Source organism: Salmo salar, chromosome 19, assembly GCF_965601325.2.
Source record: "Salmo salar chromosome 19, fSalSal1, whole genome shotgun sequence".
Taxonomy (NCBI): Eukaryota; Metazoa; Chordata; class Actinopteri; order Salmoniformes; family Salmonidae; genus Salmo; species Salmo salar.
This window is the reverse complement of record NC_138309.1, coordinates 52,361,679-52,388,975: the sequence shown is the minus strand read 5'-3', so window position 1 is coordinate 52,388,975 and position 27,297 is coordinate 52,361,679. Positions and strand designations below refer to the sequence as shown.

The 27,297-nt window shown below is 40.7% G+C and overlaps 2 protein-coding genes across 6 annotated transcripts in view; one reads left to right on the top strand and one right to left on the bottom strand.

Annotated features, from left to right (window-relative positions):
* Positions 1–220: 220 nt before the first annotated feature.
* ptenb (phosphatase and tensin homolog B) lies at positions 221–17,559 on the bottom strand. Of its 4 annotated transcripts, none has more exons than XM_014158265.3 (10): positions 16,790–17,558; positions 14,106–14,190; positions 12,670–12,714; positions 11,866–11,909; positions 11,500–11,738; positions 10,774–10,915; positions 5,745–5,813; positions 5,166–5,332; positions 4,692–4,937; positions 221–4,338 (listed from the first exon to the last, which is right to left on the bottom strand). In XM_014158265.3, the coding sequence occupies exons 1-10, from the start codon at positions 16,866–16,868 to the stop codon at positions 4,153–4,155; spliced, it is 1,302 nt and encodes a 433-aa protein (XP_014013740.1). In that variant the 5' UTR covers positions 16,869–17,558; the 3' UTR covers positions 221–4,152. The 4 variants fall into 4 exon arrangements, with proteins under 4 accessions (XP_014013740.1, XP_014013741.1, XP_014013742.1 ...); XM_014158266.3 differs by having other exon boundaries at positions 4,701–4,937; XM_014158267.3 differs by lacking the exon at positions 5,745–5,813 and having other exon boundaries at positions 16,790–17,559.
* Positions 17,560–17,857: 298 nt separating this feature from the next.
* Positions 17,858–27,297, top strand: part of atad1b (ATPase family AAA domain containing 1b) — a 12,446-nt gene continuing 3,006 nt past the window's right edge. Inside the window, exons 1-8 of one of the 2 annotated variants that reach the window (XM_014158278.3) lie at positions 17,858–17,876; positions 18,774–18,845; positions 19,542–19,727; positions 19,853–19,951; positions 23,951–24,071; positions 24,203–24,403; positions 24,536–24,642; positions 24,878–24,967. In XM_014158278.3, the coding sequence (XP_014013753.1) occupies positions 19,554–19,727; positions 19,853–19,951; positions 23,951–24,071; positions 24,203–24,403; positions 24,536–24,642; positions 24,878–24,967 (792 nt within the window). In that variant the 5' untranslated portion in view covers positions 17,858–17,876; positions 18,774–18,845; positions 19,542–19,553. The other variant, XM_014158279.3, reaches the window with a different exon arrangement.

Sequence of the window (27,297 nt, the reverse complement as noted above, 5' to 3'; positions counted from 1 at the left end):
TTGCACACCAGCTCACACTCACAGGGTCATCCCGACTCAACCCTCTTTTCCATAGCTAGCACTGTTCATGATCTAGTTTAACTTGAAATCAGAAAGCATTTACTATACATCAAATAAATTACACGAAGAATTCTCGTTCTACTGGTCAGCGTCATCATCGTAAAATATGAAGGTCGATCACAAATCAGGTATCTCACAGAGAGACAAGAATGAAACTTGATTGGATTTATGTGAAGTTTATAACACTAAGATAAAGGGCAGTTTACACATACAATAACAAACAGACATCTAATTTGTATGAGCATAATTATAACCTGTACAAGTCTTTCTATTTTACATCGTGGGTTGTGTATTCTCAGTGCATAGCATTACACACAGAGCAACTGTTGCACAGCACAATAGTATCCGAACAGGCTGAAATGGAATAAGGCTGTTGTTTTTTTTTTTAAAGATTGAAAATAGAATGAGTTATAGCCAACATACCTCTGCACAAAAATAATCCCAGGGAGAAAAACCCAAAGAAAACAATGGAGTGGCGGGAGGGAGGTAGCCCCGCCCACTTCTGCAGGTAACACCTCTTGATTTATTGCACCCCTTCCATCTGCATGCATGGCATGTTCTAGAACAGTATTTAACAAGATCTTTTTTTCCCCCTCAACTGTAAATGAGAGGCAATGTGTGGCAACCACAGGCATCATTATAACATATTGCACAAATCAGCTAAAAACTAGTGACATGAAACTTAACCTACACACTGGCACCTTTAAAATAATTTTACTTTGTTTTTAAGCTGAACCTTGTGTATGCTGCCTGTGAACTCCACAAGTTTTAGCCCATGCCAAAAGGTTCCTGTATGTTTCCCTAGGAATTTGTACTTTAAGGTACTGTGGTAACATGTTTTGAGAATCAGGGCCACAGATGTCTAGGGGATGGGATGGCCTGTGGCCTTAAATCCAGCACCAACCCAAAATCAACATGTGAAAATTGCATGTTTCTATGTTTTGCAGCTAAAAAAAGAGGACGATAAGTGTTTCCAATGACATCAGTGTGCATCGTGTGACTTTAACCAATTATGAGTAGGCATTTCCTACTAATTAGTTGATGTCATTGGAAACACTCATCTTCCTCTAAGCTTTACAATGACATCAACCAATTAGTAGACAAAGCCTACTCATAATTGGTTAAAAAAATAATAATAAATCACACGATGCACACCGATGTTGTCATTAGAAAAACAGTTATCGGCGTCTTTTAATTTTTTTACTACTAAACATAGAAGCGATTCACATGTGTTGATGTTGGGGTGGTGCTGGAGATGAAAATGAAGCTGAAACATTGAGAAATGTCTCTTAAACATAAGCTCCTTAATAGTGAGGCCATTGAATAGATTCATACGTTTAAGCTGCTGAACATCCGGAATAGGAAGCAAATGGATCCAGATAGTATATATATTTTTGCCCGATAGTTTACCTGCAGAGAGTCTTTACCAGAAAACACGAATACCGTCAAATAGTTAATTCAATTTTTTTTCTCCAAATGTTTATTTATTTTCTTTAAAATAATAAAAAAGGGTCAGGACATTTTCAGTCAAAGTAACAAATTGTTGTTTCTATGGGGGATGCATGAATACAAGATTAAGGTACACCTAGCCATTTTATTCCACCGTCCTTCACTGATCACAAGGCTTTTGTTTACTAAGGGGAGCAACCGGGGGGGGACTGAATCACTGACTGAGACCCTGCAAAACCCTGTAACAGTGCAAAAGTCTATTGCTCTATTAATAGTAGCTTTAAATAAGTACTTTAACTATCAAGTCAGTGCTTGGGCAGAATGGTAGATTTCAAAGCAATAGCAGAGTAAGCTTTGTCAACTTCAAGTAAGGCAAAGAATATCTCCCATAGGCCCCACCTTAAAGAACAAAGAAAAAAAACTAACAAAAAGAAATAATTATCAAGCTTACTTTTGGCAGGTTTTCAGTGATGTCATAAAATGTAAACAAAAAAAAAAGAGAATTCTAGATGAAGTGTTCCTGGGTTGGCTAGGGTACACTTTACGATGAAGAAAAACAGACAAAAGAAACAGACACCTAGGGAAAGTAGTCTAAAAACAAGGCGAGATGAAACGGCATGTGCGATGGATTGTTGAAAAGAGGGAAGCCTTAATGTCAAGAGTACAGGAAAAGGCAGCTTACATCACTACCCTCAGTGCAGATTCCTGGGTCTGGCCCGTGGCATGCCACAGGCCAGGTGTTACAAAAAATTTGGCATGCTGAAAATAAATGATACATATTTAAATATTCGCATATATAGGGCTCTTTATATTCCATAAGCAAGCACAAGATTTTGTCAAATCTGTAGCTGCGCTAATTTCATTCCCCAATGGAATGAAACCTGTTTTTGAAAAGGAGAAGAACGGAAAAACGCAACAAAAAGGGAAATAACCCCAACCAGTTAGGGACAGCAACTGCAGAAAGATGCACGTGGTTGTGCACATTAAAAAGTTCTCACACAGAAGTAGTGTACGCCACTGAAGCTACTTGCACCATAGGATAGGTACAGATTCTTGGCTCCGTTGTTGTTGAATCGTAAGCATGCAGCTTGGCAGTTTAAGCACCTTTTGTTGGATGTACAAGTGATCCGGATCTCATTGGACCAAATACGATAAGGCTGCAAAACAAGTCATTCAAGGAGTAAAAGATCTGATGTCTCAAGAGGGGAAAAAAACAACCTAAAGAGCACCTAAGTTCACATATTATCCACTCCTGGGTTGATCAAAACCTGCATTAAACACCCCTGGATCGGTTCACAGACAAAGCTTTACATTCAATCCCACTCTGTCGCCTCGGTCTCTTACCAAGCGTCACCTCTATTGGCCTTACTGAACATGTGTCAAGACTAGGTCAGCGTCACCACTTCTGGTCCATGCACATAATAAGATGACAAAAAGTGCAGTTTGTCGAAAAACTTTCTAGAGACTGAGGGGACACCGACCCAGACGCACTAATGCAGGTTTGGATACATGCTGTAGTACGGCATGTCATAAGGTACACATTTGGAACAGATTACCCCTCTATAAGCACATTACACACTGAAAATGAATTCAAAACATGATACCATTGTCCTCTGTGATGATCGCTAAAACTGTATCCGGTTACTGTTAAAAGGGGGGGGGGGGGCGACGCCATGTACTGTATCATAAAACACAAGGCCATTCTAAATGGCTTGCCAAAAGACTGAAGTTATACCTGCAGATACCATGAAAATAAAGGATGCCATATTAGACCTCCTGGCTAAATAAAATCAGCTTTAGAAATCTATTTTTGTTGTTGAAAAACATGGTATACAATTTATTAAACAACGATTCCAATAACATGCACACCGTTTGTCGTTTAACTATAGTGTTCACGTTATTGCAACACTGGCTTCCCTGCCGTTTTGTGTTCTATTTACCTTAACATAAAAACATCAACAATACATGGGACACTGGGTTTCTGCATACCTTGAACAGACATGATAGAAGGCATGGACATTGGTTAGATGTCATGTAGCTTAATAATTATAATAATAATCACAATAATAATCATAAGTCGACGGGAGAAATTCTAACATGCAGTTTACACTGCACAAACTCATGTGAGACCACCTGCAAAAAGCACAAGAAGCATTCACAGTAGACAGGATGGAAGGGGTGGTATGTGGGGTGGTAGGGGCATGGTGGAGGGCAATGAATGAAGTGGGAGAAAGTGACAGAAGCACTGGCCTTGGTTTCCACAGGAGATGGAGCAGTGAAATTTATGATTTCCAATAAGCCTTTCCAATACCGGATCTCACATCTCCTGACATAGGAAATCTTCTTCTATAGTCTTTGACACAAAAAGGTATAACACTACAGCTACTGAACCTTTTCCCACTCAACAACGGTGTCAATACTTTCCGGATGAACGAGCGGGGGAGGGGCTAAACATTTCAAAAGAACAAAGAAAACTTGGTCAGGATTGTTCCTAAAATTGGTGGCATATTCCGTGACGCAAATGTCCTGCTGCTGTAGGTTGGTGGGGAAAAAGGTACTTGCTTTTCAGTTTATATTCAAGTTCCTTTTTTCCCCCTCTGAAAAGGTATTTTTATTTTATTTTTTTTACTTCCCATAAAAATCTCACACTTTCGTTATTTGCGTGTGTTGATCTTCGTCAAACGGTTCGTTCTCCGGGTCAGAGTCTGTGGTGTCAGAGTATCGGTAATGGTCCGCCTCGTTGTCACTAACGTCTGGCGTTAGCGAGGTGGAAGTGCTGGCCTCGGAGTTGAAGATGTCCTCCACGGTCTTGGTAAAGTACAGCTTCACCTGGAGTTCCAGAGAAAACGTTATTATCCACATACTGAAACACGGCAATGGATCTATACAAAGGGCAAACGACATTTCATCTGAGCGAAGCGGTGAGAGCATTCGGATAATCCATCTGTAGATGCTCTACAGATAGTATGACCATCTGTTGATAAGCATCTGCTTGCTGATATTACAGTTAGGTTTAGAATAAAGGTTAGGGTTAGTAGATAGTCTGTAGAGCATCTACAGATGGACTATTCAAATAAAGTGGTACCGCGCATTCATCTTGGCACAAAACAGTCAAATATTTCCCCAAACATTCATAAAAGGTATTTTTCCCCAACCCCCCAATCAAAGAAAGTCTCATTCACCTGACTGACCTTGAAGTTGGGGGAGAAGTATCGGTTTGCTTTATCCTTGTTGGCCTTGTCCAGGTCGTTCTTCGTCAGTGAGAGGATCAGGAAATCCTTGTCGATGTCCCCCGTTCCTCCTGTTTGGATTCCTGCCTGCTCCTTTGGTAACGTCTCCGTTGGTAACGTCCCGTTCTCAACCTTCTCAAAGTTCTCCTCTGGTCCAGGGACGAAGAAGGTATTCACCCAAAAGTGAAACATCTTGTCCTGATGGAAAAATACATGGGGGGGGGGGGGGAAATAAAAGGCTAACTTAATAAGAACTCAGTTACAAAAGCAGTTACATCAACCGCGACACAAAATGTAGGCTATACTCCAATCAGAACTCGTGTGTTTTTAAGTTAAATCTCGCCCTCCCTCATAGTGAATCAGAATAGTCTAAAAAACCTTATTTAACGTGCATATAAAAAAATCAAGAACCACAAGGCCCCTTACCTTCTTCATCATTTTATTCTGTTTGTGGAAGAACTCCACCTTGATGTCTCCGCACACGGGCAGCGGCTGGGGGAACTCGAAGAACACGTACTTCTCCTCCTTCCGCGTGTTCACCGGGTTGGACGTGTGGATCTTTACCTTGAGCTGGTACACCACAAACTGAGGATCTGTGGGTGAGCACAAGTTAACACCAGTCACTCTCCTGGTGGGTGGAGAGACACAGTGACAACAACCAAGTACATGTTATTTACATCTCGGTAAATTAGGAATGGAGGACAGAAAAGAAAAGGGACAGAATTACATAGTACCACTGCCAGGAATATTAATTATAGAAAAGACGGTTACAGTATCATGCTATAAAAGGGCCCTAAGAAGAGAAGAGTTGACCAAAACCAAGCTCATTTGAGGGAGTACTTCTGGTCTAGGATCAGTCCACTGAGATGGAAGGGGGGAATTGATAGTTACCTTAGGAAGTTTAACACCAACATAATCTACTACCTAGTTCAACACCACCTTCATCTACAACAACCTCCTAGTCAACAGGTAAACATTGGATGAAAAGCTGATCATTATTATTACCCCAGTGCCAATTCCCTTTCCTGAAACCATGTGGAATCTGCTCGCTCTTGTTTTTAACGGAAGTGTCCCCTTAGAAAGAGAAAAGGAGGTTAACACAGAGTCCTGCAGCAGCCCTGCCTGGGCTTGGGTAGAGCTGGGTTATCAAGGCTATGTGCAAACACAATGTAGCATATACATGTTTACAACCATTCATAAACAGATTCTAACTTACCATTTCAACATGCGGACAGCAACTTCCCGTTGTCAAGTTATTAGGACCTTAACCAGTATAACAATTATGGAACGGCCCTTTATGCAATCATAATATTTATAGTAATGCATTTCCTAACATACAGGCCTTAATAAGCATCAACTAACATTTTCCTTAAAAAAAAAAGAAAACTGACAAAACTATTTTTGTCATCTACTAATAATCATTTTATGAGGGGCAGGGGCTTTGGCGTTGAAATTAAAACCACTTCAATACTTTATGTTGTGCAACGGGAACACACCACATAGGATAAAATAACAGGGATTGACATTAAAGCCTGAAAGGCACTTGCCAATCGGCAAGTCAAGAGTATTTTTTGGTTGCCCGAAAATGTAAATTATCCATTTACAAGCAGAAGTACCATATATTTCCTTCCTAACACTTACACATAAGAGAGGAATCAGGAAAGACCAGTACTGGATTTTTGTATTTTGCTTGTTATCATTTTTTTTATCTCAGCGCAGGCTCTACTTCCCAGACTGCCATAAATTGTCCATCTTTCACTTAAACAATGGGGCGGAACCAGAAAGATGAGCTTTAAGCTACTGGCATTCTTTGCAGGTTGGATGTTTTCACTTGTTTTTTTTAAATCACCTGCCCAATAGGCCAACCTCAGAGAAGGCTGCTCAGTTCACTTGCCCCAGGCAATAGGTCAACCGACAGAAATGTGGATTAATGAAGTGAAGAGGTTACATTTCAGACACAGCTGACAAGACACCCACGTGCACATGGCTGTTGTATTGTAAATCTGATGGTGGTGGAGTGGTGGCCTGAGGGGGAACACACTGAACGTGTATGGTAAGGTGTTATGAAATCCAATGTATTATTTTAAACTGTATGTAATGGTCTTATGTTGCTGGACCCCAGGAAAAGTAACGTCTGTCTTGGCAGCAGCTAATGGAGATCCATAATAAATTAAAATACAAAAGAGCAGCCACTGATGACAATCACAGAGTCAGGGGTTGTTATAGCACAGCAGGACTTGAAACTGCCAGGGACCTCGCAATACCATAATATCACGACTCTTAGGTGCTGACACGAGTTGTATTGCGATTGTCACGGTTCTATACGTATTGCGATTCGATACTGCGATTTGATGTTCCAAACATATTGTTCACTATATCTCTGCTGCAGAGTTTTGAGACCATGAGAAAAGTAGTTTTGATAAGTGGTAATAAAAGTACTGAAAACATGTTGGGTCACTATTTAAAAAGAAGATGGAGAACAAGCTATAGGATAAAAAAAATACCTGACTTTTGGCCAGTGTTTGCCCTGTATTTATTTAGCAGCGGAGGGCCGCTGATGCTAAATCGTTGCATTCACTCCAAACAAATATGGTAAAACGTTCAATATAAACGTAGACGACTAAAAGCCAGATATAAAGTACCTGGAAAAGATAATGTAGCTATATATTTTAAAATCAGATAATCTTTAAGAACCACCAAAATAAAAATATACAGTCAGGGAAAATCTCAAATTCGGAAAATGTCATGGCGTGGGGCCCCCATTGATTTTAAAATATATATACGACTCAGTTAGCATAACAAAATGTGTAGAATCTGCGGCCAAGTGGAGGGCCTCTAAAATGTTGGGTCGGAGACCGCGCCATTGGCCATGCCCACTACCACCCCCCACGCTAACTTTGCCACCGCTGCTGGAAGCAATTCTATGGGAAACACTTGGTGCCGCAGGTACAGCCAACTAGCGATAGCTAACAAAAAATGTATAATTATTGGGGTCAAAGTATCAATATAATATACACTGAACAAAAATAAAACGATTTTACTGAGTTAGAGTTAATATGAGAAAACCAGTCAATTGAAATAAATTAATTAGCCCCTAATCTATGGATTTAACATGACTGGGCAGGGGCTCAGTCATGGGTGGGCCTGGAAGACCATAAACCCACCCACTGGGGAGCCAGGCCAAGCCAATGATAATGAGTTTGCACCCACAAAAGGGTTTTATTACAGACAGAAATACACCTCAGTTTCACAGCTGTCCCAGTGGCTGGTCTCATTCTATCCCGCAGGTGAATAAGTCGGATGTGGAGGTCCTGGGCTGGTGTGGTTACACGTGGTTTGCGATTGTGAGGCCGGTTGGACGCACTGCCAAATTCTCTAAAACGATGTTGGCTTATGGTAGAGAAATTAACATTAAATTCTCTGGCAACAGCTGTGGTGGACATTCCTGCAGTAAGCATGCCAATTGCACGCTCCCTCAACACTTGAGACATCTGCAGCTTTGTGTTGTGAAACAAAACTGCACATTTTAGAGTGGCCGTTTATTGTCCACAGCACAAGGTGCACCTGTGTAATGATCATGCTGTTTAATCAGCTACTTGATATGCCACACCTGTCAGGTGGATGGATTATCTTGGCAAAGGTGAAATGCTCACTAACAGGAATGTAAACTAATATGTGCACAACATTTGAGAGAAATGAGCTTTTTGTGTGTATCGAACATTTCTGGGATCTTTTATGATCCCATGAAACATGGGACCAGCACTTTACATGTTGGATTTATATTTTTGTTGAGTATAATTACTAAATAATTTTGTGATATGTATTGTTTTTTACCCTCATTACTACTTGATAGGTCCATATAAGTCTTCTGGCAATCCAGCGAGGTACAGTTAAAGTCGGAAGTTTACATACACCTTAGCCAAATACATTTAAACTCAGTTTAACAAATCCTGACATTTAATCCTAGTAAAAATTCCCTGTCTTAGGTCAGTTAGGATCACCACTTTATTTTAAGAATGTGAAATGTCAGAATAATAGAGAGAATGATTTATTTCAGCATTAATTTATTTTATCACATTCCCAGTGGATCAGAAGTCTACATACACTCAATTAGTATTTGGTAGCATTGCCTTTAAATTGTTTAACTTGGGCCAAATGTTTTGGGTAGCCTTCCACAAGCTTCCCACAATAAGTTGGGTGAATTTTGGCCCATTCCTCCTGACAAAGCTGGTGTAACTGAGTCAGGTTTGTAGGCATCCTTGCTCACACACGCTTTTTCAGTTCTGCCCACAAATTTTCTATAGGATTGAGGTCAGGGCTTTGTGATGGCCACTCCAATACCTTGACTTTGTTGTCCTTAAGCCATTTTGCCACAACTTTGGAAGTATGCTTGGGGTGATTGTCCATTTGGAAGACCAATTTGCAACCAAGCTTTAACTTCCTGACTGATGTCTTGAGATGTTGCTTCAATATATCCACATCATTTTCCTGCCTCATAATGCCATTTATTTTGTGAAGTGCACCAGTCCCTCCTGCAGCAAAGCACCCCCACAACATGATGCTGCCACCCCCGTGCTTCACAGTTGGGATGGTGTTCTTCGGCTTGCAAGCCTCCCCCTTTTTCCTCCAAACATAACAATGGTCATTATGGCCAAACAGTTCTATTTTTGTTTCATCAGACCAGAGTAAATTTCTCCAAAAAGTACAATCTTTGTCCCCATGTGCAGTTGCAAACCGTAGTCTGGCTTTTTTAATGGCGGTTTTGGAGCAGTGGCTTCTTCCTTGCTGAGCGGCCTTGTGCACGTTTCCTCCAGCATCTTCACAAGGTCCTTTGCTGTTGTTCTGGGATTGATTTGCACTTTTCGCACCAAAGTACGTTCATCTCTAAGAGACCGAACGAGTCTCCTTCCTGAGCGGTATGATGGCTGCGTGGTCCCATGGTGTTTATACTTGCGTACTATTGTTTGTACAGATGAACGTGGTACCTTCAGGCATTTGGAAATTGCTCCCAAGGATGAACCAGACTTGTGGAGGTCTACAAAAAATGTTGAGGTCTTGGCTGATTTCCCCATGATGTCAAGCAAAGAGGCACTGAGTTTGAAGGTAGGCCTTGAAATACATCCACAGGGACACCTCCAATTAACTCAAATGATGTCAATTAGCCTATCAGAAGCTTATAAAGCCATGACATCATTTTCTGGAATTTTCCAAGCTGTTTAAAGGCACAGTCAAGTTAGAGTATGTAAACTTCTGACCCACTGGAATTGTGATACAGTGAATTATAAGTGAAACAATCTGTAAACAATTGTTGGAAAAATGACTTGTGTCATGCACAAAGTAGATGTCCTAACTGACTTGCCAAAACTACAATTTGTTAACAAGAAATTTGTGGAGTGGTTGAAAAGTGAGTTTTAATTACTCCAATCTAAGTGTATGTAAACTTCCGACTTCAACTGTATATGCTGCCTTGAAACAACTGGGTACTCTGAAATCTCCGTGTGTTCATGACAACTGGGAACTCTGAAATCTCCGTGTGTTCATGACAACTGGGAACTCGGGTGAAGAAAAAATAAATATATATATATTTTTGAGCAGTCTTCGGAAACTTTCTTGAGCTCCGACTTTCTGACCTGAAGATCACGGACGTCATGATTTGACCTTGTCCGCCCCCCCAAGTTCCCAGCTGTCTTGAACGCACGAATAAACCCCTTATTCTCTGATTATACAGCCAAGTCAAATGACCAGTGAGCCAAGCAAAATAATAGCAGGGAAACCACATAATTTTGACGAGCATAACCATCATTACAAAACGGTACGTTCCACTGTGGTTAATGTCAGCTTTGCATGGAGAAAAAGGCAAAAGAACATGCAACATCAAGAAGCATAGCTGTGCAGAGCAAAGCAGAGGACAGAGGCAGGACAATGAACTTAAGCTCACATTGTGAAAGTGTGAAAGCCAGTAGCACACAAGCCCAAGGTCAGGAGGATACAGGAAAGAAACAGGATTGAGACCAATGACAAGGAAATCACTTACGACACGTTCCGCCACTGAACATGGGCACTGTCTCGAACACCATCTTGTGGAAGAGCAGAGCCACTGGTTTGTAATCCAGCTGGTTCTTCAGAAGGTGGCTATAGTAATAGACATAGCGCCTCTGGCTGGGGATTGTCACTCCCTGAATGGGAAGAGAGAAACACTTAGAGAAACTCAAGTTTTTTTTCTTCGTCTGTAAAAAGGATTTTTACAATTTGAAATATCAAATGATGGTGACAAGCCTTTATAGGAGTCTCAAAAATGTTCAAGTTAGGAAGATAAGCCTTAACTCAAGCAACTATTCATAATGTATCCTTCAATTAAGACAATGATTAGAGATATACTAGGATCAACCACGACGACCAGGCCTATGTTGTGGAGTTGACGACTATCATCATAATCATCATCATCCATTTAACCCTTTTGTTACCAGCGAGGTACGTTGAAAAAGGCCTGGGGAAGAGTTAGAGGGTTGAATGATCCAACCGGAAAATGGGGATGATCCGCTTCCAAGACAGTATGGCTGCGTTTACACATGCAGCCCAATTCTGATATTTTCCCCACTGAACAATTGGTCTGTTGAGCAATCACGTCAGATCTTTTCACATCAAATCTTTTTCAGAGCTGGTCTGATTGGTCAAAAGACCATTTAGAGAACAAATATCATAATTGGGCTGCCTGTGTAAACGCAGCCTTAGAGGGCCAGACTGGAACAATAAAATGTACCTTCTTATCTCTGGTCCTGACTTCCCCATAGAAGTCCAGAGCTTCTTGTGCTTTGAGGAACTTTCCCCGGTGTAACAGGTATGCACAGATCATGACACCCGTACGTCCCTTTCCAGCTTTACAGTGAATCGCCGCCACGTGATTGTCATCCTCACTTAACCACTGGTCAAGATCTTCGCAGAACGGTTTAATCAGCTCCAGCTGGGGCGGATTGTGATCCTCAAACGGATATTGTGCAACTGGAGAGAGACGGAGAGAGACTGAGCTCAGTTAGATAATGTCACACGTGGGTTTTTAGTGAAAGATTGATTCATTCAATGACAGCCTGAATGAAAGTGATGTTTTCACTGCAATATAATGTCTCACCTCTGCAATTGAATTTGGCTGTGTCATAATGTCGCTCAGCGCACCTATAAAGGGACAAACAAAAACGTTGCTGTAGCAGTGGACTACAAACGGGAGCATTCTTTCATTTGTACAATCGATCTGTCAGCATACAGATTATTTCAACAACTGCAACCTCATGAATTCCAAACAAATTCAGCCAACTGTTGAATAATATATCCATTGTGTTTACTGAGCTCTCTCTACTTCTCTCAATAGTTAAGATGATTGTTATCAATGAGAAGCCTGTGGTCCTTAGTATCTTTGTAGTCAGTCAGTCAGTCAGTCAGTCAGTCTACTAGGTAACGACTTCATACTGAGTGAGGAAAACATGGTTGTAAATTCCTTTTCCAGGGTAAAACTATACCAAATGGTTACCATGATATGATTGTTCTGAAACGTCATCACAATGCTTGGGCCTTTCCACCAAGAACCACTGGGCTCTGTATTAAAAAAAAGATCTGGATTTCGCCTATCCGATAGGATTAAACGCATAGAAATAGAATAGACAAATCCTTGCCTGAATGGGGACTCCCGTTCTATTCACTCAATTTCTATGCATTTAATCCTATACGATAGGCGAAATCCGGATAGACAACTGGGCCCTGATGACTTAAGGCAAATAAGTGCTGTAGTTTACATTCTGAAACAGAAGGGCTTTTCCTCCTCCAGGGCTATATTCCACAGACATTTTCTGCATTACATCAGACAACTTTGCAGCACAGCAACCGCTGCTGACCATACTGCATATGCACAAGCAAAATAGACAGATACCAGGGTACTCACAGATTATAGATCTTGTAATGATTTTTGTGCTTAGAGTCCAGAAACCTGAGAGAGAGAAGAGGAGAATTACTTTTCCATCCAGAACACATTTTTAGCTAATTCTGATCCGACTTACCTTCCAACACTAAACGGCCCTCTAAATCACCATCTTAAAATTAGAGCATAATGACAGAATGGCACAGACAAGAGGGAAGACTGACGGCCTCTCAGACAAGCTAAATAATAGTGCTACAACATTGACTATCAGTAGGGTGTTGGTCGCTCAGGTTGGCTCACATATCTAAAAACAACAGCTTCTGGGAAATGAAAAAGGCATTTTTTTCTGTTAACATTTCCAAAAGCCCACACCTATGAGTCTACATCCTCAAATGAATTTGTTATTTGTCACATGCGGCAAATACAACAGGTGTAGAACTTACTTACAAGCCCTTAACCAACAATGCAGTTAAGAAAATAAGAGTAAAGAAGATATTTACTAAATAAACTAAAAGTGAAAAAAAGTTACAATACCGAGTCAATGTGCGGGGATACAGGTTAGTCCGAGGTAATGGAGGTAAAATGTATACATGTAGGTAGGGGTAAAGTGACAATGCATAGATAATAAATAGCAAGAAGCTGTTAAGGAGCCTTTTGGACCTAAACTTGACGCTCCGGTACCTCTTGCCATATGGTAGCTGAAAGAACAGTCTATGACGTGTGGCTGAAGTCTGACAATTTTTAGGGCCTGCGTAAATCGAAGGAAATTGATGCACAATAAAATAAGTAGGGTCAGGTTAAGTTCACAGTTGGCTCGCAGGTCACTCCTTTGGTTTCAGTTGACGCCTCTGTAGCCGGCACAACAGCATGCATTTCAACCATTATACTCAGTCCGACCTCTGTCGCCCATATAATGATAAACAGTGAGAAAGGATCAGGGATTTTTCTGCCATACAAACCCTTGGGCAGGCCGCCTAAGTGTGTTTTTGGGAAAATAATTCCCAACTGTAAAAAATGTATAATAATAATAATGATTATCATTATTATTTATTTTGGGGGGGGGGGGGGGGGGGGGGAGTGGGATATTTTCAGTGTAAACTTAAACCAGATAAAGTATGTAGAAAAATTTTATTTAACTATAACTTTAAATAAAATAATCTTTGAGAACTAACATGCCATGGCAGAATATGTAGAATCCCTGGAAATTAGCTTTTAAAATGCTAAAATATATCTCAGCTCCCTGGAAAATTCTAAGATTTGTTGGAAATTGGCTTACACTATGGGGCCCTCTAAAATGTTCAGCCTCGCCAACTGCTCCCATTGGGTTTGGTTAAGGTAGTTAGGACAAGTTAACTACCTGCTGTTTTCATAGTTCACCTTTTCCCCCCATTCCTTTACGTTCTAAGAAACCCCTTGTTTATTTTTGACAGGGACATGCACATTTTAGGACAAGTACTTACCGTACTACATCATCAATGTTGTTTCTGTAGACACCCTCAAGTCTTTCAGCAGGAAAGCCCATAGCAATTATGTTCGGATAAATATCTGAGCGCAGGAGTCAAGGAAACCAGGAGGTTGGCTGCTTAAAGGTCAGAGACTAAAGAAAGGAATTACACACACCTAGGCCAATACAACAACCCACATACAATTGGTGTACAATACAAAAAAAACAGCTCTTTGATATGCCCAAACATAGACGGCTTATATCATAGCTTACATCATACATGCATTGTTTATCACGACAGATCAATCACGGCAAAGAAGTATGGACAACAGGACAGAGCCTGGGTAATATAGACCAGACCCCCCTCACCCATCATCATCACCTCTTCGACAGAAAAAGCATTACATCACTCACAACATCAATACAGATATAAACGAAGCTCAAGTTGCTCTAATTTGAGCATGCCTTGTCACTTGGGAAATATATCCATGCACAAAAAAAATGTATTTAAGCATACAAAGACTCCCTATTTGGTCAAATAATTCATCAGAATTGGCTACTACTATATGAAATGCATACAAAGCATGATCACTAAATTATTCTTCCATGTTTACTGTTCATTTACTGAAACCCAGGCCGTCTTGTCACACACTTACGTATCCTGATAGTGTACTTTACATTTGAACTGGCATAAAATCACAATGACGTCATGCTCCAAAAGTACCCGAGACTACTGCAATGACAAATGCACTGGTCAGCATGAGCAGAGCCTCACGATGTAACTGTTCCTATCAAATAAATAAATCAATGGACTGAATGGGATCAATTCAATTTTCACAGAACATAGTTCTCTTGGTTGGACCAGGTCTCTCTTGAAAATGAGATGTTATCTCAATGAGACTAACCTAGAAAAAGGTTAAATAAAATAAGCTTGCTATTTTCCAGCAACACCATTTAGGAGAATAATTTTCATACTCGTAATAGCACAGTTAAGATCTGATGGCGAGGCATTGTTGCCGATGTGAAATCTCATCACTATTTTAAAGCCAAACCCTAGAACTGGAGAGGAATCATTACATAACAGGAACAACCATGGCTACACTGCCTTCCCGAACACTGCCACAATGACCGACACAATGACTGGCACAATAGTTCTCTCACATCTAAATATGTTTGATGGAACAAGGTGATTTAGCTATAATCCCATGTTTCGCTCATATATTATCTAACTCAAAAAAGACTTACGTTAGGCAAACCCAGTTCTGTTTTTTATTTGTATAAAATAAAATGCACAGCGCTTCCTGAGATCACTGAACCTCCATCAAAGGGTCATAGCCACAGCAAAGAGAAGTTTACCAATTGAAGTGCAAGACATGACAACTAAACATGCTAATATTGTACAACAGTACTAAGCCACACTTCCTCCCTCCAATTATGCTCATAACCTTTAACTGGCTTTTATCTCTGCATTCTACATGCACCTACACTTTCACCATTTGATTGCATACCTTGCAGGGTTAGGTGACGCATTTCAGACATGGCTAACTTCTGAACAGTAATTTTGATAATTCTCTTTTCCTGTCATTTGTCACTAAACACTATCCCCAACAATTGCCAAAATCAATACAAACATGCTGAGCTCATTAAGCTAGACGAAAAAAGTTAAAATATCTCTAGACGACCAAACCAATGATTATGTTCATTCAAGCACATTGAAAATTGGCACATTCCACTAACTAGATAGCGCTATTATAAATCGTATTAAGCTACCATTTCCTCTTACTCTGATAATGACTCAATGCTTTTAAGTCTTTGTCTGGCTAGAAGGAGAAGGACTGATTGAGAATATAAAGTGAATCTAATCCATTATAGCTTGTTACATTATTATGTAGGCCAGAGGACCTTAATAATGCGTCGCAAAAAGGTTGATCTCTTTGTTCCCCATCCAGGGGAAGCTAACTATATATTAGCCAACTAACCGGTGACATTTTCAGTCGACATCAACCAAATAATTAAGACTTCAACTTATCAAGATCAATTTGCTAGACATAACGTTAACTACCACTACATTAGCCAGCTACGTTATCCATGATGTTGAATCTCTCGTTCAGTCATCATGAAATGATGATGATGGACGTGCAAACTACTAGCAAGCGAAGCTAACGTTATGCAAGCTATGAGATTTATCTAGTTATCAAGACTGCGTTTAGTTTCACAGGTCACACACCGTTCTCAAATACTGTAGCAATTTGACAGAGTAGGTTAGCATAGAACCTGGTTGCTAATTGACCTAGCTAGGTAGTCAGCTAGTTGACCAACCAGTGACGAGTGAGCGAGCCAACCAACCAGACGTTCTGTCATTAGCTGCCTAGCTAGCTTTCACAGCATGCTAACTATATATATATATATATATATATATATATATATATATATATATATATATATATATATTTTTTTTTTTAAATTATTATTATTATTTTAATTATTTTATTTTTGTTGAATTAATGCTCACTGACTTCTGTCTGACTAACTTTACTAACATTAGTTCACGTTAACTAGATAATCATCTTTTGTATTAAGGTTAAGTTAGCAATCTAGGTATTATAGCTAGTTAGCAAGGTAACGTTAGAGACAGATGAACATAGTCATAGACATAAAAACTAGCCAGCTAATATTACGGCCATTCAACAAAAAGGATACAAGTCAAGTCCAAGTCAAACCCATCCTCCTGGTATCTCCTTTTGTTTCGGCTGACAATTTCCTTTATGATTGCAGCCATATCTGTCACAGGAGTCTTTAACGTGTTTATATTAAGAGAAAGTATTGTTGTTGCCTTTGTATGAAATGCTGCCAATATTTCTCCCTCGCAATCCCGTTGGTGTCAAACGTTGACAGCTAACGTTAGCTAAGCTAGCCGTACTAGCTAGAATAGCTTCTGCTGCTGCTGCTGGGTCATAAAACAGGGCCTCTCTCCGTTCCACCACAGGCCCGGCTTCCCAGATCCCACAATTTGACACAAAATCCTCCAGATGAATAGGTGATTAATTATCCAGCCCTCGAACCGTTGTATTTTAAGAGCGTACCAAGTATCTGATTTCGCCAAAGGCGCCGTGATTATGCCAGAAAAGCGGAGAGAAATCTCCCCGACGTTCCTTGCCCAGAATAGTGACTGTGACACACACACTCGATCTCTGCACACACGTAGCTAGATATGGCTAGCGTATCTAGTTAGCATGTCAATTCTTCAACAACAAAAAAGGACTGATCCGACAAAACGATCCACGTCGTCGGAACTAAATATGACAGGAAAATTGACAGCCTCCACCTTAAACATAGCTAACAAATCTGTGTAATTGTATTACTCGCCCGCACTTCTTCCCTGACACGTCCCTTTCCCTACTGACTCGTTTCTCTCGCTGCTCTCGCAAACTTCCATCATGGCTTCCGTTCCAATTGAGAAAGGCTACGATTGGACATAATGTTATGCCGCAGTGTCAAATAGTTCTTCAAAGACATCTATCCGGCGAAACGCGATTAGGACAACACGTAAAATAGTGCAGAATAAATTGACAAAGCAATACATTATATCATGAAATATGTATCTTTCATCGAATAATTGCATTTATAAGAAATTATTTTCGTTGGTGGCGGAAGGACATGGGGACTGAACAGGGAACTAGCTTCTCTATTATAGTCACGTGTTTCTATAATTAGGGAAGTTTCCAATATTTAATTTAGGATTCATGACATTGACATGTATATGATCAAATCAGAGAATTTGCGTTGTGTAAGTATATACAATCGGTGTGCCTGATGCATTTGATGTATCCAATTTAACCAAGTAATTTCCATCGTCTCAATAGCATTGCATAAGCTAGATGCCGTTGGATCAAATTGCAGGTGTATTTTTTAAATTTTACCTTTGTTTAACTAGGCAAGTCACTTAATAAGAACAAATTCTTATTTTCAATGACGGCCTAGGAACAGTGGGGTTAACTGCCTCGTTCAGAAACAGAACGACAAATGTTTACCTTGTCAGCTCGGGGATTTGAGCTTGCAACGTTTCGGTTAATAGTCCAACGCTCTAACCACTACGCTATCTGCCGTCACGACCTTAATGAGGAATCAATACATTGGTGCCTTTTCACTTTGCGTATAGACTATAAAACAAAAATGATAAATAAATAAACAGTACCTGTCACTATAGCATTGCGCTTATCATCATTTCGATACTTGACAACTTCAAAGTTGTTGCACATTATGCAGTGTGTTGCAGCCTTTTCACTATGCATATAGACTAGGAAACAAAAATATACACAGTTGTTGCACATTATGCAGTGTCTGTCTTGGTACCTTGACTTTTCCTAACTTTTTACCCGGACAGGAGCTTGTGAGCCAGTAGTTGTGGTCACTGGACTAACGTTAGTTGTGTTAGGGCTCCACCTGTCAGATTTGCTTGGAACATGAAGCACAGAATCCTGACCTACACATTGAGTAACAAAAAGAAGTAACGTTTTTATGATAGAGGAGTAGCTTATTTTGTACCATATGGGTTGTAGCCACATCATTAAATCCGTAGTTTTACATGTGTTGTTATTTACCTTGAAGAATCTACGTTCAACGCAGTCCCAAGCCACAGAAATATTGAGGAAATTATTTTACTGTTTCTATTCCAAAACGGTAGGGGGCATCTGTCAAGCAAATTGCGCCGAGCTTCACGCTGAAAGGGACAAGAGCAAGAGTGGAAACGCAATAGGTGAGTGTCACGACCAGTCCAGCAAACTGATGGTTAATTTGTTTTTGTAAATCATTTAAAAGTTCTAATTATAAATACTTGGATCAATACAACACATTTCACACGGTGTTCTGCTAGTGGGATTTTTTTTCTACAAAGTAACGACTGTAATTCAGGCACGAGGCTAAAGCTATCAAAATTAAGTCAAGGTTTCAGTTATGTAACGCAAATTGAAACTACTATCTAGCTAGTCTTTTCACAGTTTCGATTATTGTCAAACACTTTTTAGATATAGACTTAAAATAACACCAATTCCATCATCAGGTATGTAGGTCATATCATATTGCTAACAACTGTCAAATGCTGTCGTGTCAAGCAGGACGCAATAGTACAGTACATTTTTAGCCGGCATTGTTAGCTTGCCAGTGTTGTGACAGCCGTATGTCACCATGTTAGCTAACTGCTAACAATATTTATAGTATGGACAGGAACATGTTATCTAAGCTAGCTAAACAGGATTGAGTGTACATTTTTAAGAACTAATTTCTCAGCTAATGTCTAAGCCTATTTTCAATTAGGATTTTCTGAATTTAAGTGGAATTCACACATTGTTCTTGTTGGATAAAGAGTACAGCACTTGTATAGCAGCTAAGCTATGTTGTTCACTTTCAACTGTGATGAAGTTTGGAGAATGTCATTTTGTTTTCCATCCCCCAGTCATCTAAGAAGATGGGGTTGAAGGAGATTCCAACTGAAAGTATTGCCCAGCCCTTGGGCCGGAATGAAGTCCTTGGTTTACTCTTCCGACTGACCATATTTGGTGCAGTCACTTACTTCACCATAAAGTGGATGGTTGATGCCATTGATCCCACAAGGAAGCAGAAAATGGAAGCACAGAAACAGGTGAAGTTTTCATTATACAGTAGCCAAGTTTGACCTGTGCTTCTGAGTGTTTTCTGTTGATATCGATCATGTTTGTTGGGACTGTATTGGAATGTAGATGGCTATTGACAGGTGGGTTTTTTCAGGCAGAGAAACTCATGAAGCAGATCGGTGTGCAGAATGTCAAGCTCTCAGAGTATGAGATGAGCATTGCAGCACATCTGGTGGACCCGTTGACCATGCAGGTAAGAGAGCTGCTTCAATACACCATTGTTTGAACCCAACTGTTACAAGTGTTGGTTTTTCCATTTATATTTTGAGGTTGGATGTTAGCACATTGGGTGCACCGATTTGGTGTCACCTCGTTAGTCAGTATGTGTTGAACCTGTGCTGGCTTGGCTTGTCATCTCGTTAGTCAGAAGGCGTTAAATCTGTGCTGGTACAGGGGATATTTGAGAGCGGCTGGCCCAGTGCTCCAGTTACCTTGAGAGATGTGGAGGGTTAACACCTTTAGTTGGCGCTCCCTCTTTGATTTATAACAAACTATCCTTTATCTGTTATTCCATGTTAGTTTTGCTCCACCTTTTTGTTTACTTCCTGTCTCAGTTTGGGGTGGGTTTTAATTTTGTTTGCCTCTTCTTGGGCAAATTTAGTGGCAGCTCATGGGTGTCTTTTAGGTCCTAGTTGTTGCTAGTCAACTTTCAGTGGACAACATGACGTGTCTTTCAGAACCACTCCTAGAACCACACCTGTTTCGTTTTGGTTGTCAGTAACTCTTTGTTAGTTCCCCTTCTGTTTGAGTTACAATTTTTGGTGTCTTGCTGGGTAACAACATTCCAACAGAAATGAATATACAGGTAACTGTCAAAATGACGGAAACACTACATAACGTGTCTTAAGGGTGTTGGAACAGCTTCAATGTGCCTTGGAATAGATTCTACAAGTGTCTGGAATGTTATTGGAGGGATACGACACCATTCTTCCACAAGAAATGCCTATTTTTTTTTTTTGGTGTGTGTGTTTTTGTTAATGGTGGTGTAAAACACTGTCTGAGGCGTTGCTCCAGAACCTCCCTTAAAACCTCTTGGGGCTAGGTGGGACGCTAGCGTGCCACCTGTGGTGCACTCCATCAACAGCAGGTGCATTTCAAGAGCGGCAAATTTGAATCCAAATAAATGTCAAAATTCAAATTTTTCAAAAATACAACTATGTTACACCATTTGAAAGATAGACATCTCCTTAATCTAACCACGTTTTACGATTTCAAAAAGGTTTTACGGCGAAAGCATAAATTTAGAGTATGTTAGGACAGTACATTTACAAGAGTTGTGTGTAATGTTTTGTCAAGTCAAAGACAGGGTCACCAAAACCATAAAACCAGCTAAAATGATACACTAACCTTTTACAATCTCCATCAGATGACACTCCTAGGACATTATGTTAGACAATGCATGCATTTTTAGTTCTATCAAGTTCATATTTATATACAAAAACAGCGTTTTACTATGGCATTGATGTTGAGGAAATCGTTTCCCTCCAATAACCGGCAGTCAAGTCAGCGTCACAAATTAAATAATTAAAATTAGAAAACATTGGTAAAATATTATATTGTCATTTAAAGAATTATAGATTTACATCTTTTGAACGCAATCAACTTGCCAGATTTAAAAATAACCTTACTGGGAAATCACACTTTGCAATAATCTGAGCACTGTGCCCAGAAAAATACGCGTTGCGATACAGACTAGACGTCATGTTGGGGAGATCTAAAATCGAAAATACTATGTAAATAATCCATTACCTTTGATTCTCTTCATCAGATGTCACTTCCAGGTATCACAGGTCCATAACGAATGTAGTTTTGTTCAAAAAAGCTCATCATTTATGTCCAAAAATCTCCGTCTCGTTAGCACATGATGTAAGCCAGCCGGACTTCTCGTCATGAACGAGGGGAAAAAATATATTTCCGTTCGTTCAAACATGTCAAACGTTGTATAGCATAAATCATTAGGGCCTTTTTTAACCAGAACATGAATAATATTCAAGGTGGACGAATGCATAGCCTTTTATAACGTATTGGAACGAGGGTACCCAACATGAAGTAGCGCGCCAGGTGTCTAATGGGACATCACCGTTCCATGGCTCTTGTTCGGTCAGATCTCCCTCCAGAAGACTCAAAACACTTTGTAAAGGCTGGTGACATCTAGTGGAAGCAATAGGAAGTGCCAAAATATTCCTAAACCCCTGTGTTTTTCAATGGGATAGGTTTAAAATCAATACAACACATCAGGTATCCACTTCCTGTCAGAAAATGTCTCAGGGTTTTGCCTGCCAAATGAGTTCTGTTATACTCACAGACACCATTCAAACAGTTTTGGAAACTTTAGAGTGTTTTCTATCCATATATAATAAGTATATGCATATTCTAGTTACTGGGTAGGATTAGTAACCAGATTAAATCGGGTACATTTTTTTTATCCAGACGTGCAAATGCTGCCCCCTAGACCCAACAGGTTTTAAGTGTTTAATTGGTTTGAGGTCTGTGACTGACGCACACACACCCTTTAAACCCCACTATGTTCCTTTGAGACCCCTCTTTCAAAGTCACTGAGATCTCTTCTAGCCATGGTAGCCAAAATAATGGGCAACTGGGCATTTTTATACATGACCCTATTAACTCAGGATCTACACCTACAGTGCATTTGGAAAGTATTCAGACCCCTTTTCCCACATTGTTATATTACAGCCTTATTAAAAAATGTATTACATTTTTCCCCCCTCAATCTACACACACTACCCCATAATGACAAAGCAAAACTGGAATTTCAGCAAATGTATTGAAGCACCTTTGGCAGCGATTACATCCTCAAATCTTCTTTGATATGACGCTACAAGCTTGGCACACCTGTATTTGGGGAGTTTCTCCTATTCTTCTCTGCAGATGCTCTCAAGCTCTGCCAGGTTGGATGGGGAGCGTCGCTGCACAGCTATTTTCAGGTATCTCCAGAGATGTTCAATGAGCTCTGGTTGGGCCACTCAAGGACATTGAGACTTGTCCCGAAGCCACTCCTGCATTGTCTTGGCTGTGTGCTTAGGTTTGTTGTCCTGTTGGAAGGTGAACCTTTGCCCCAGTCTGAGGTCCTGAGCGCTCTGGAGCAGGTTTTCATCAAGGATCTCTCTGTACTTTGCTCCACTCATCTTTCCCTCAATCCTGACTAGTCTCCCAGTCCCTAATGCTGGAAAAACAACCCCACAGCATGATGCTGCCACCACTGTGGGGATGGTGCCAGGTTTCCTCCAGACGTGACGCTTGGCATTCAGGCCAAAGAGTTTAATCTTGGTTTTATCAGACCAGAAAATCTTGTTTCTCATGGTCTTGAGTCTTTAGGTTCCTTTTGGCAAACTCCAAGCGGGCTGTCATTTGCCTTTTACAGAGGAGTGGCTTCCGTCTGGCCACTCTACCATAAAGGCCTGATTGGTGAAGTGCTGCACAGATGCGAGAACCTTCCAGAAGGACAACCATCTCCACAGAGGAACTCTGGAGCTCTGTCAGAGTGCCCATCGTGTTCTTGGTCACTTCCCTGACCAAGGCCCTTCTTCCCCGATTGCTCAGCTCTAGGAAGAGGCTTGGTGGTTCCAAACTTTTTCCATTTAAGAATGATGGAATCCACTGGACCTTCAATGCCGCAGAAATGTTTTGGTACCCTTCCCCAGATCTGTGCCTCGAGGCAATGCTGTCTCGGAGCTCTACGGACAATTCCTTCGACCTCATGGCTTGGTTTTTGCACTGTCAACTGTGGGACCTGATATAGACCGGTGTGTGCCTTTCCAAATCATGTCCAGTCAATTGAATTTACCACAGATGGACTCCAATCAAGTTGTAAAAACATCTTAAGGTTGATCAATGGAAACAGGATGCAGCTGAGCTTAATTTCGAGTCTAATAGCAAAGGGTTTGAATACTTATGTAATTTTTATAAATTGCAAAAATGTCAACCTATTTTCGCTTTCATTGTATGTAGTAGTATGTGTAGAGTGACTTTTTAAAAATTCATTTTAGAATAAGGCTGTAACATAACAAAATGTGGAAAAAGTAAAAGGGTCTGAATACTTTCCAAATACACTATGTGGAAGCACCTGCTTTCAATATACTTCATCCCTCATTTACTCAAGTGTTTCCTTTATTTTGGCAGTCACCTGTATGTCTGTTCCCCATAACTAACTGATGTGATGCTCTCTCTACAGATCACATGGAGTGATATTGCTGGCCTAGATGAAGTCATCACTGAGCTGAAAGACACTGTCATACTTCCCATCCAGAAGAGACACCTGTTCAAGGGATCCAGACTGCTTCAGCCACCAAAAGGTGAGTCTCTTGTTTTCGTACAAGATTTGCTTATTGAGACCGGTGCACAAGCCTAGATAGACACAATGTATATAAAGGTTCAACTGGACCTCCTTCAGCCACTCCTCTTACCCCTTTCATTATGATAACAGGTGTGCTGCTGTACGGACCACCTGGCTGTGGGAAGACGCTGATCGCCAAAGCAACTGCCAAAGATGCTGGTTTCCGCTTCATCAACCTGCAGCCTTCCACCCTCACAGACAAGTGGTATGGAGAGTCTCAGAAACTGGCTTCTGCCGTCTTCTCTCTAGCCATTAAACTCCAGCCCTCAATCATCTTCATTGATGAGATTGGTAAATGCTTATTTTACCATTATCTTTCACAGATGCTATACAGTACTTTAAATCTTGTTTGGGTACTTCAGCTAAGCCAGTTATGTTGTCATCATCCCCGGCTCCTCTCGATCCTGTAATGTTCTGTTCCAGACTCTTTCCTGAGAAGCCGTTCCAGCTCTGACCACGAGGCCACAGCCATGATGAAGGCTCAGTTCATGAGCTTGTGGGATGGGCTTGAGACAGACTACAACTGCCAGGTAGGTCCATTATGAAGGATAAGCAAAAAGGTGCGACAGGTCCGCACTCCAAAGGATGTCGCGTAAAGCTTGCTTCATTTTGTATTTGTTTTTATTATTTTTAAGGCATCAGGGATAGCGTACACAGACGTTTCGGTTTTGCAGCCTTTGTGTTGATAATTAAATACATTGATCATCATGTGACTCCTGTCTAGTTGAGTCTCTCTCAACTGCCTCTCACCTTTTCCCCATGTAGGTCATCATTATGGGGGCCACTAACCGTCCACAGGATCTCGACTCCGCCATTCTGAGGAGAATGCCCACAAGATTTCACATAAATCAGCCTGTGAGTCTATTCACAAAGTGTACGCGTTTATCAGTATATACACAGTACTATGAGCAGGGCTGTGACGGTCCTGGAATTTTGGATGATTGTAATTGGCCAGACAAACAACCACTGTTTCCGTAATAACCGTTAAATAGCTAAATCTGGTCTTGGCTGCATGTGCTACCATAGAAATAGAATGAATAGAACAGATGTCCCCATTCAAGTCAATAATGGCATAGTAGGTGGACTGGCGACCATTGCGAGTGTACTCATAGGAGCAAAGCAGGAAGTGTACCCATCAATATGTGCTGTGATTTGTTGATTCAACTCAATTGGCATGACAAAAAATGCATTACATTGCATGAGCCACATCAGTTAACATCATTGAAATGAACATTCTATATTACCATGGGAATTATTGCGTCACAATACTAGGCAGCCATTGCGAGTGTACCCATGAGTAGGGCTGTGGTGGTCACGAAATTTCGTCAGTTGGCGATGGTCAAGAAAATAACTGTCTGTCTCACGGTGATTGACCGTTAATTAACAAACACATTTAGCATCTCCTGGCTTCCACACACAGCCTACAAGCCACTGATGCAGACCTTTTGGAACAATTCCCTTTTAAAAAAGTCTAATAAATCCATGTAATATAGCCTACACCTTCAAAATAAATCCATTATTTATTTTAGACAAGTCTAAAAAAGCATGATATGAAGAAAATGTAGTCTATTTCAGAAGAACAAAATAGCATACTCTGAGTTGTCTTGTTAGGTCCAGATCTGGCTATGTCATTTGCCTCTGGGCTACACTAGTTCATTTAGCAGACAAGATTTGCTTAGAATTCCGTGGCATTATTTTATAGTATGAAGAATACAATTGAACAAGCTAAATAAAATGTTAAGGATATTTTCTCCAAACGATTTGAGGGAGTGCGCACGTGCGGTTATTCTGTGTTGAGCAGTTATCAAAGAAATGGGTATTCCTATATGCTTAATTTAGAGTTAGTCATGTAACTTTAGTTGTTCTACAAACGTTGGGCAAAATGTTTTGATTTTTAATACATTGTAAGGCTCTAATGACTCTAATGATTTGAAAAAAGTTGCTTGAAAGGCATGAGCTCTGCTTTGTTTTTTGTGCAGGCTGTGAACACTACATCAGTCACTCATTCACAGTTTGACAAGCACTTGACAATGCCTAGAATTTCACGGCGGCGTCCCGTTTGTGTGGCCGTAATGCACCCTAAAAAAATCCATGCCTTTTGCGGCCAGTGGCCGTTGTGCCCTTCTCCCTGAGTGCTGCACGCTCCATCACGTGATTGGATCTTTCTCACAGGCTACAAGAGAAAACAGACACATCGGGGATGCAACTGCATGCGTCCTTATCCAATTCTGAGGTGCATATTGAAGATATTGGAAGAACTGTCCACATTTTACTTTTCGTCAGCCAACAAGATGTAGGCCTAACGAACAGCAAAAGCACTAGCCTATGTCAATCTACTATCCCCCATAGTACAGAAGTCGACCTATTCTGTATGAGAAATAAATATTACATACATAGTCTGGGACAGTTGTGGGATGCAATAGATCCCAAATTAATACAACCACTAGCATAAAAAAATAAAAAAACGTTTTTTACGCAATGTGGCTGATTCAACAGATCAGAACGTTTAGCTTAATGTTGATAAACTATTTCTTCACATAAGCGCAGCAATGTGCACACTGCAGTAGGCTAGAAGCGCGAATGTTCCATTAGTGGAAAACACCATTATCAAAAGTGACGGCAAATGCGACTATGCATGTAATGGTTCTATAATAAAGGTGCTTTTTTAAGGTGATTTTTATGGTATTTTTACGTCTGGTGAACAGGTCAGTATTCCATAGCCGCAGGCAGAATAGTTGAAACTGGAGCAGCAGCAAGACCAGGTGGACTGGGGACAGCAAGGAGGCCAGGTAGTCCTGAGGCATGGGCTCAGGTCCTCCGGGAGGAGAGAGAATTAGAGGGAGCATACTTAAATTCACACAGGATACCGGATAAGACAGGATAATTACACCAGATTTAACAGACTGACCCTAGTCCTTCCGACACACAAACTATTGCAGCACAGATACTGGAGGCTGAGACGAGGGGTCGGAAGACACTGTGGCCCCGTCCGACGATACAGGGCAAACAGCCCCCACACCACTAGAGGGATATCTGTAAACCACCAACTTACTACCCTGAGACAAGGCTAAGTATAGCTCACAAAGATCTCCCCCACGGCACGAACCTATGGGGGTGCCAACCCGGACAGGAAGATCACGTCAGTGACTCAACCCACTCAAGTGACGCACCGCTCTTAGGGATGG

What these genes read in the sequence shown, in the direction of transcription:
- ptenb (XM_014158265.3), bottom strand. Translation starts at nt 16,868, where the DNA reads ATGGCTGCAATCATAAAGGAAATTGTCAGCCGAAACAAAAGGAGATAC. An exon ending in GTTTGACTTGGACTTGACTT is followed by an intron (nt 14,191 to 16,789) that starts GTATCCTTTTTG and finishes TCCTGCGCTCAG; the next exon opens with ATATTTATCCGAACATAATT. An exon ending in AGAATAAAATGATGAAGAAG is followed by an intron (nt 4,938 to 5,165) that starts GTAAGGGGCCTT and finishes TTTTTCCATCAG; the next exon opens with GACAAGATGTTTCACTTTTG.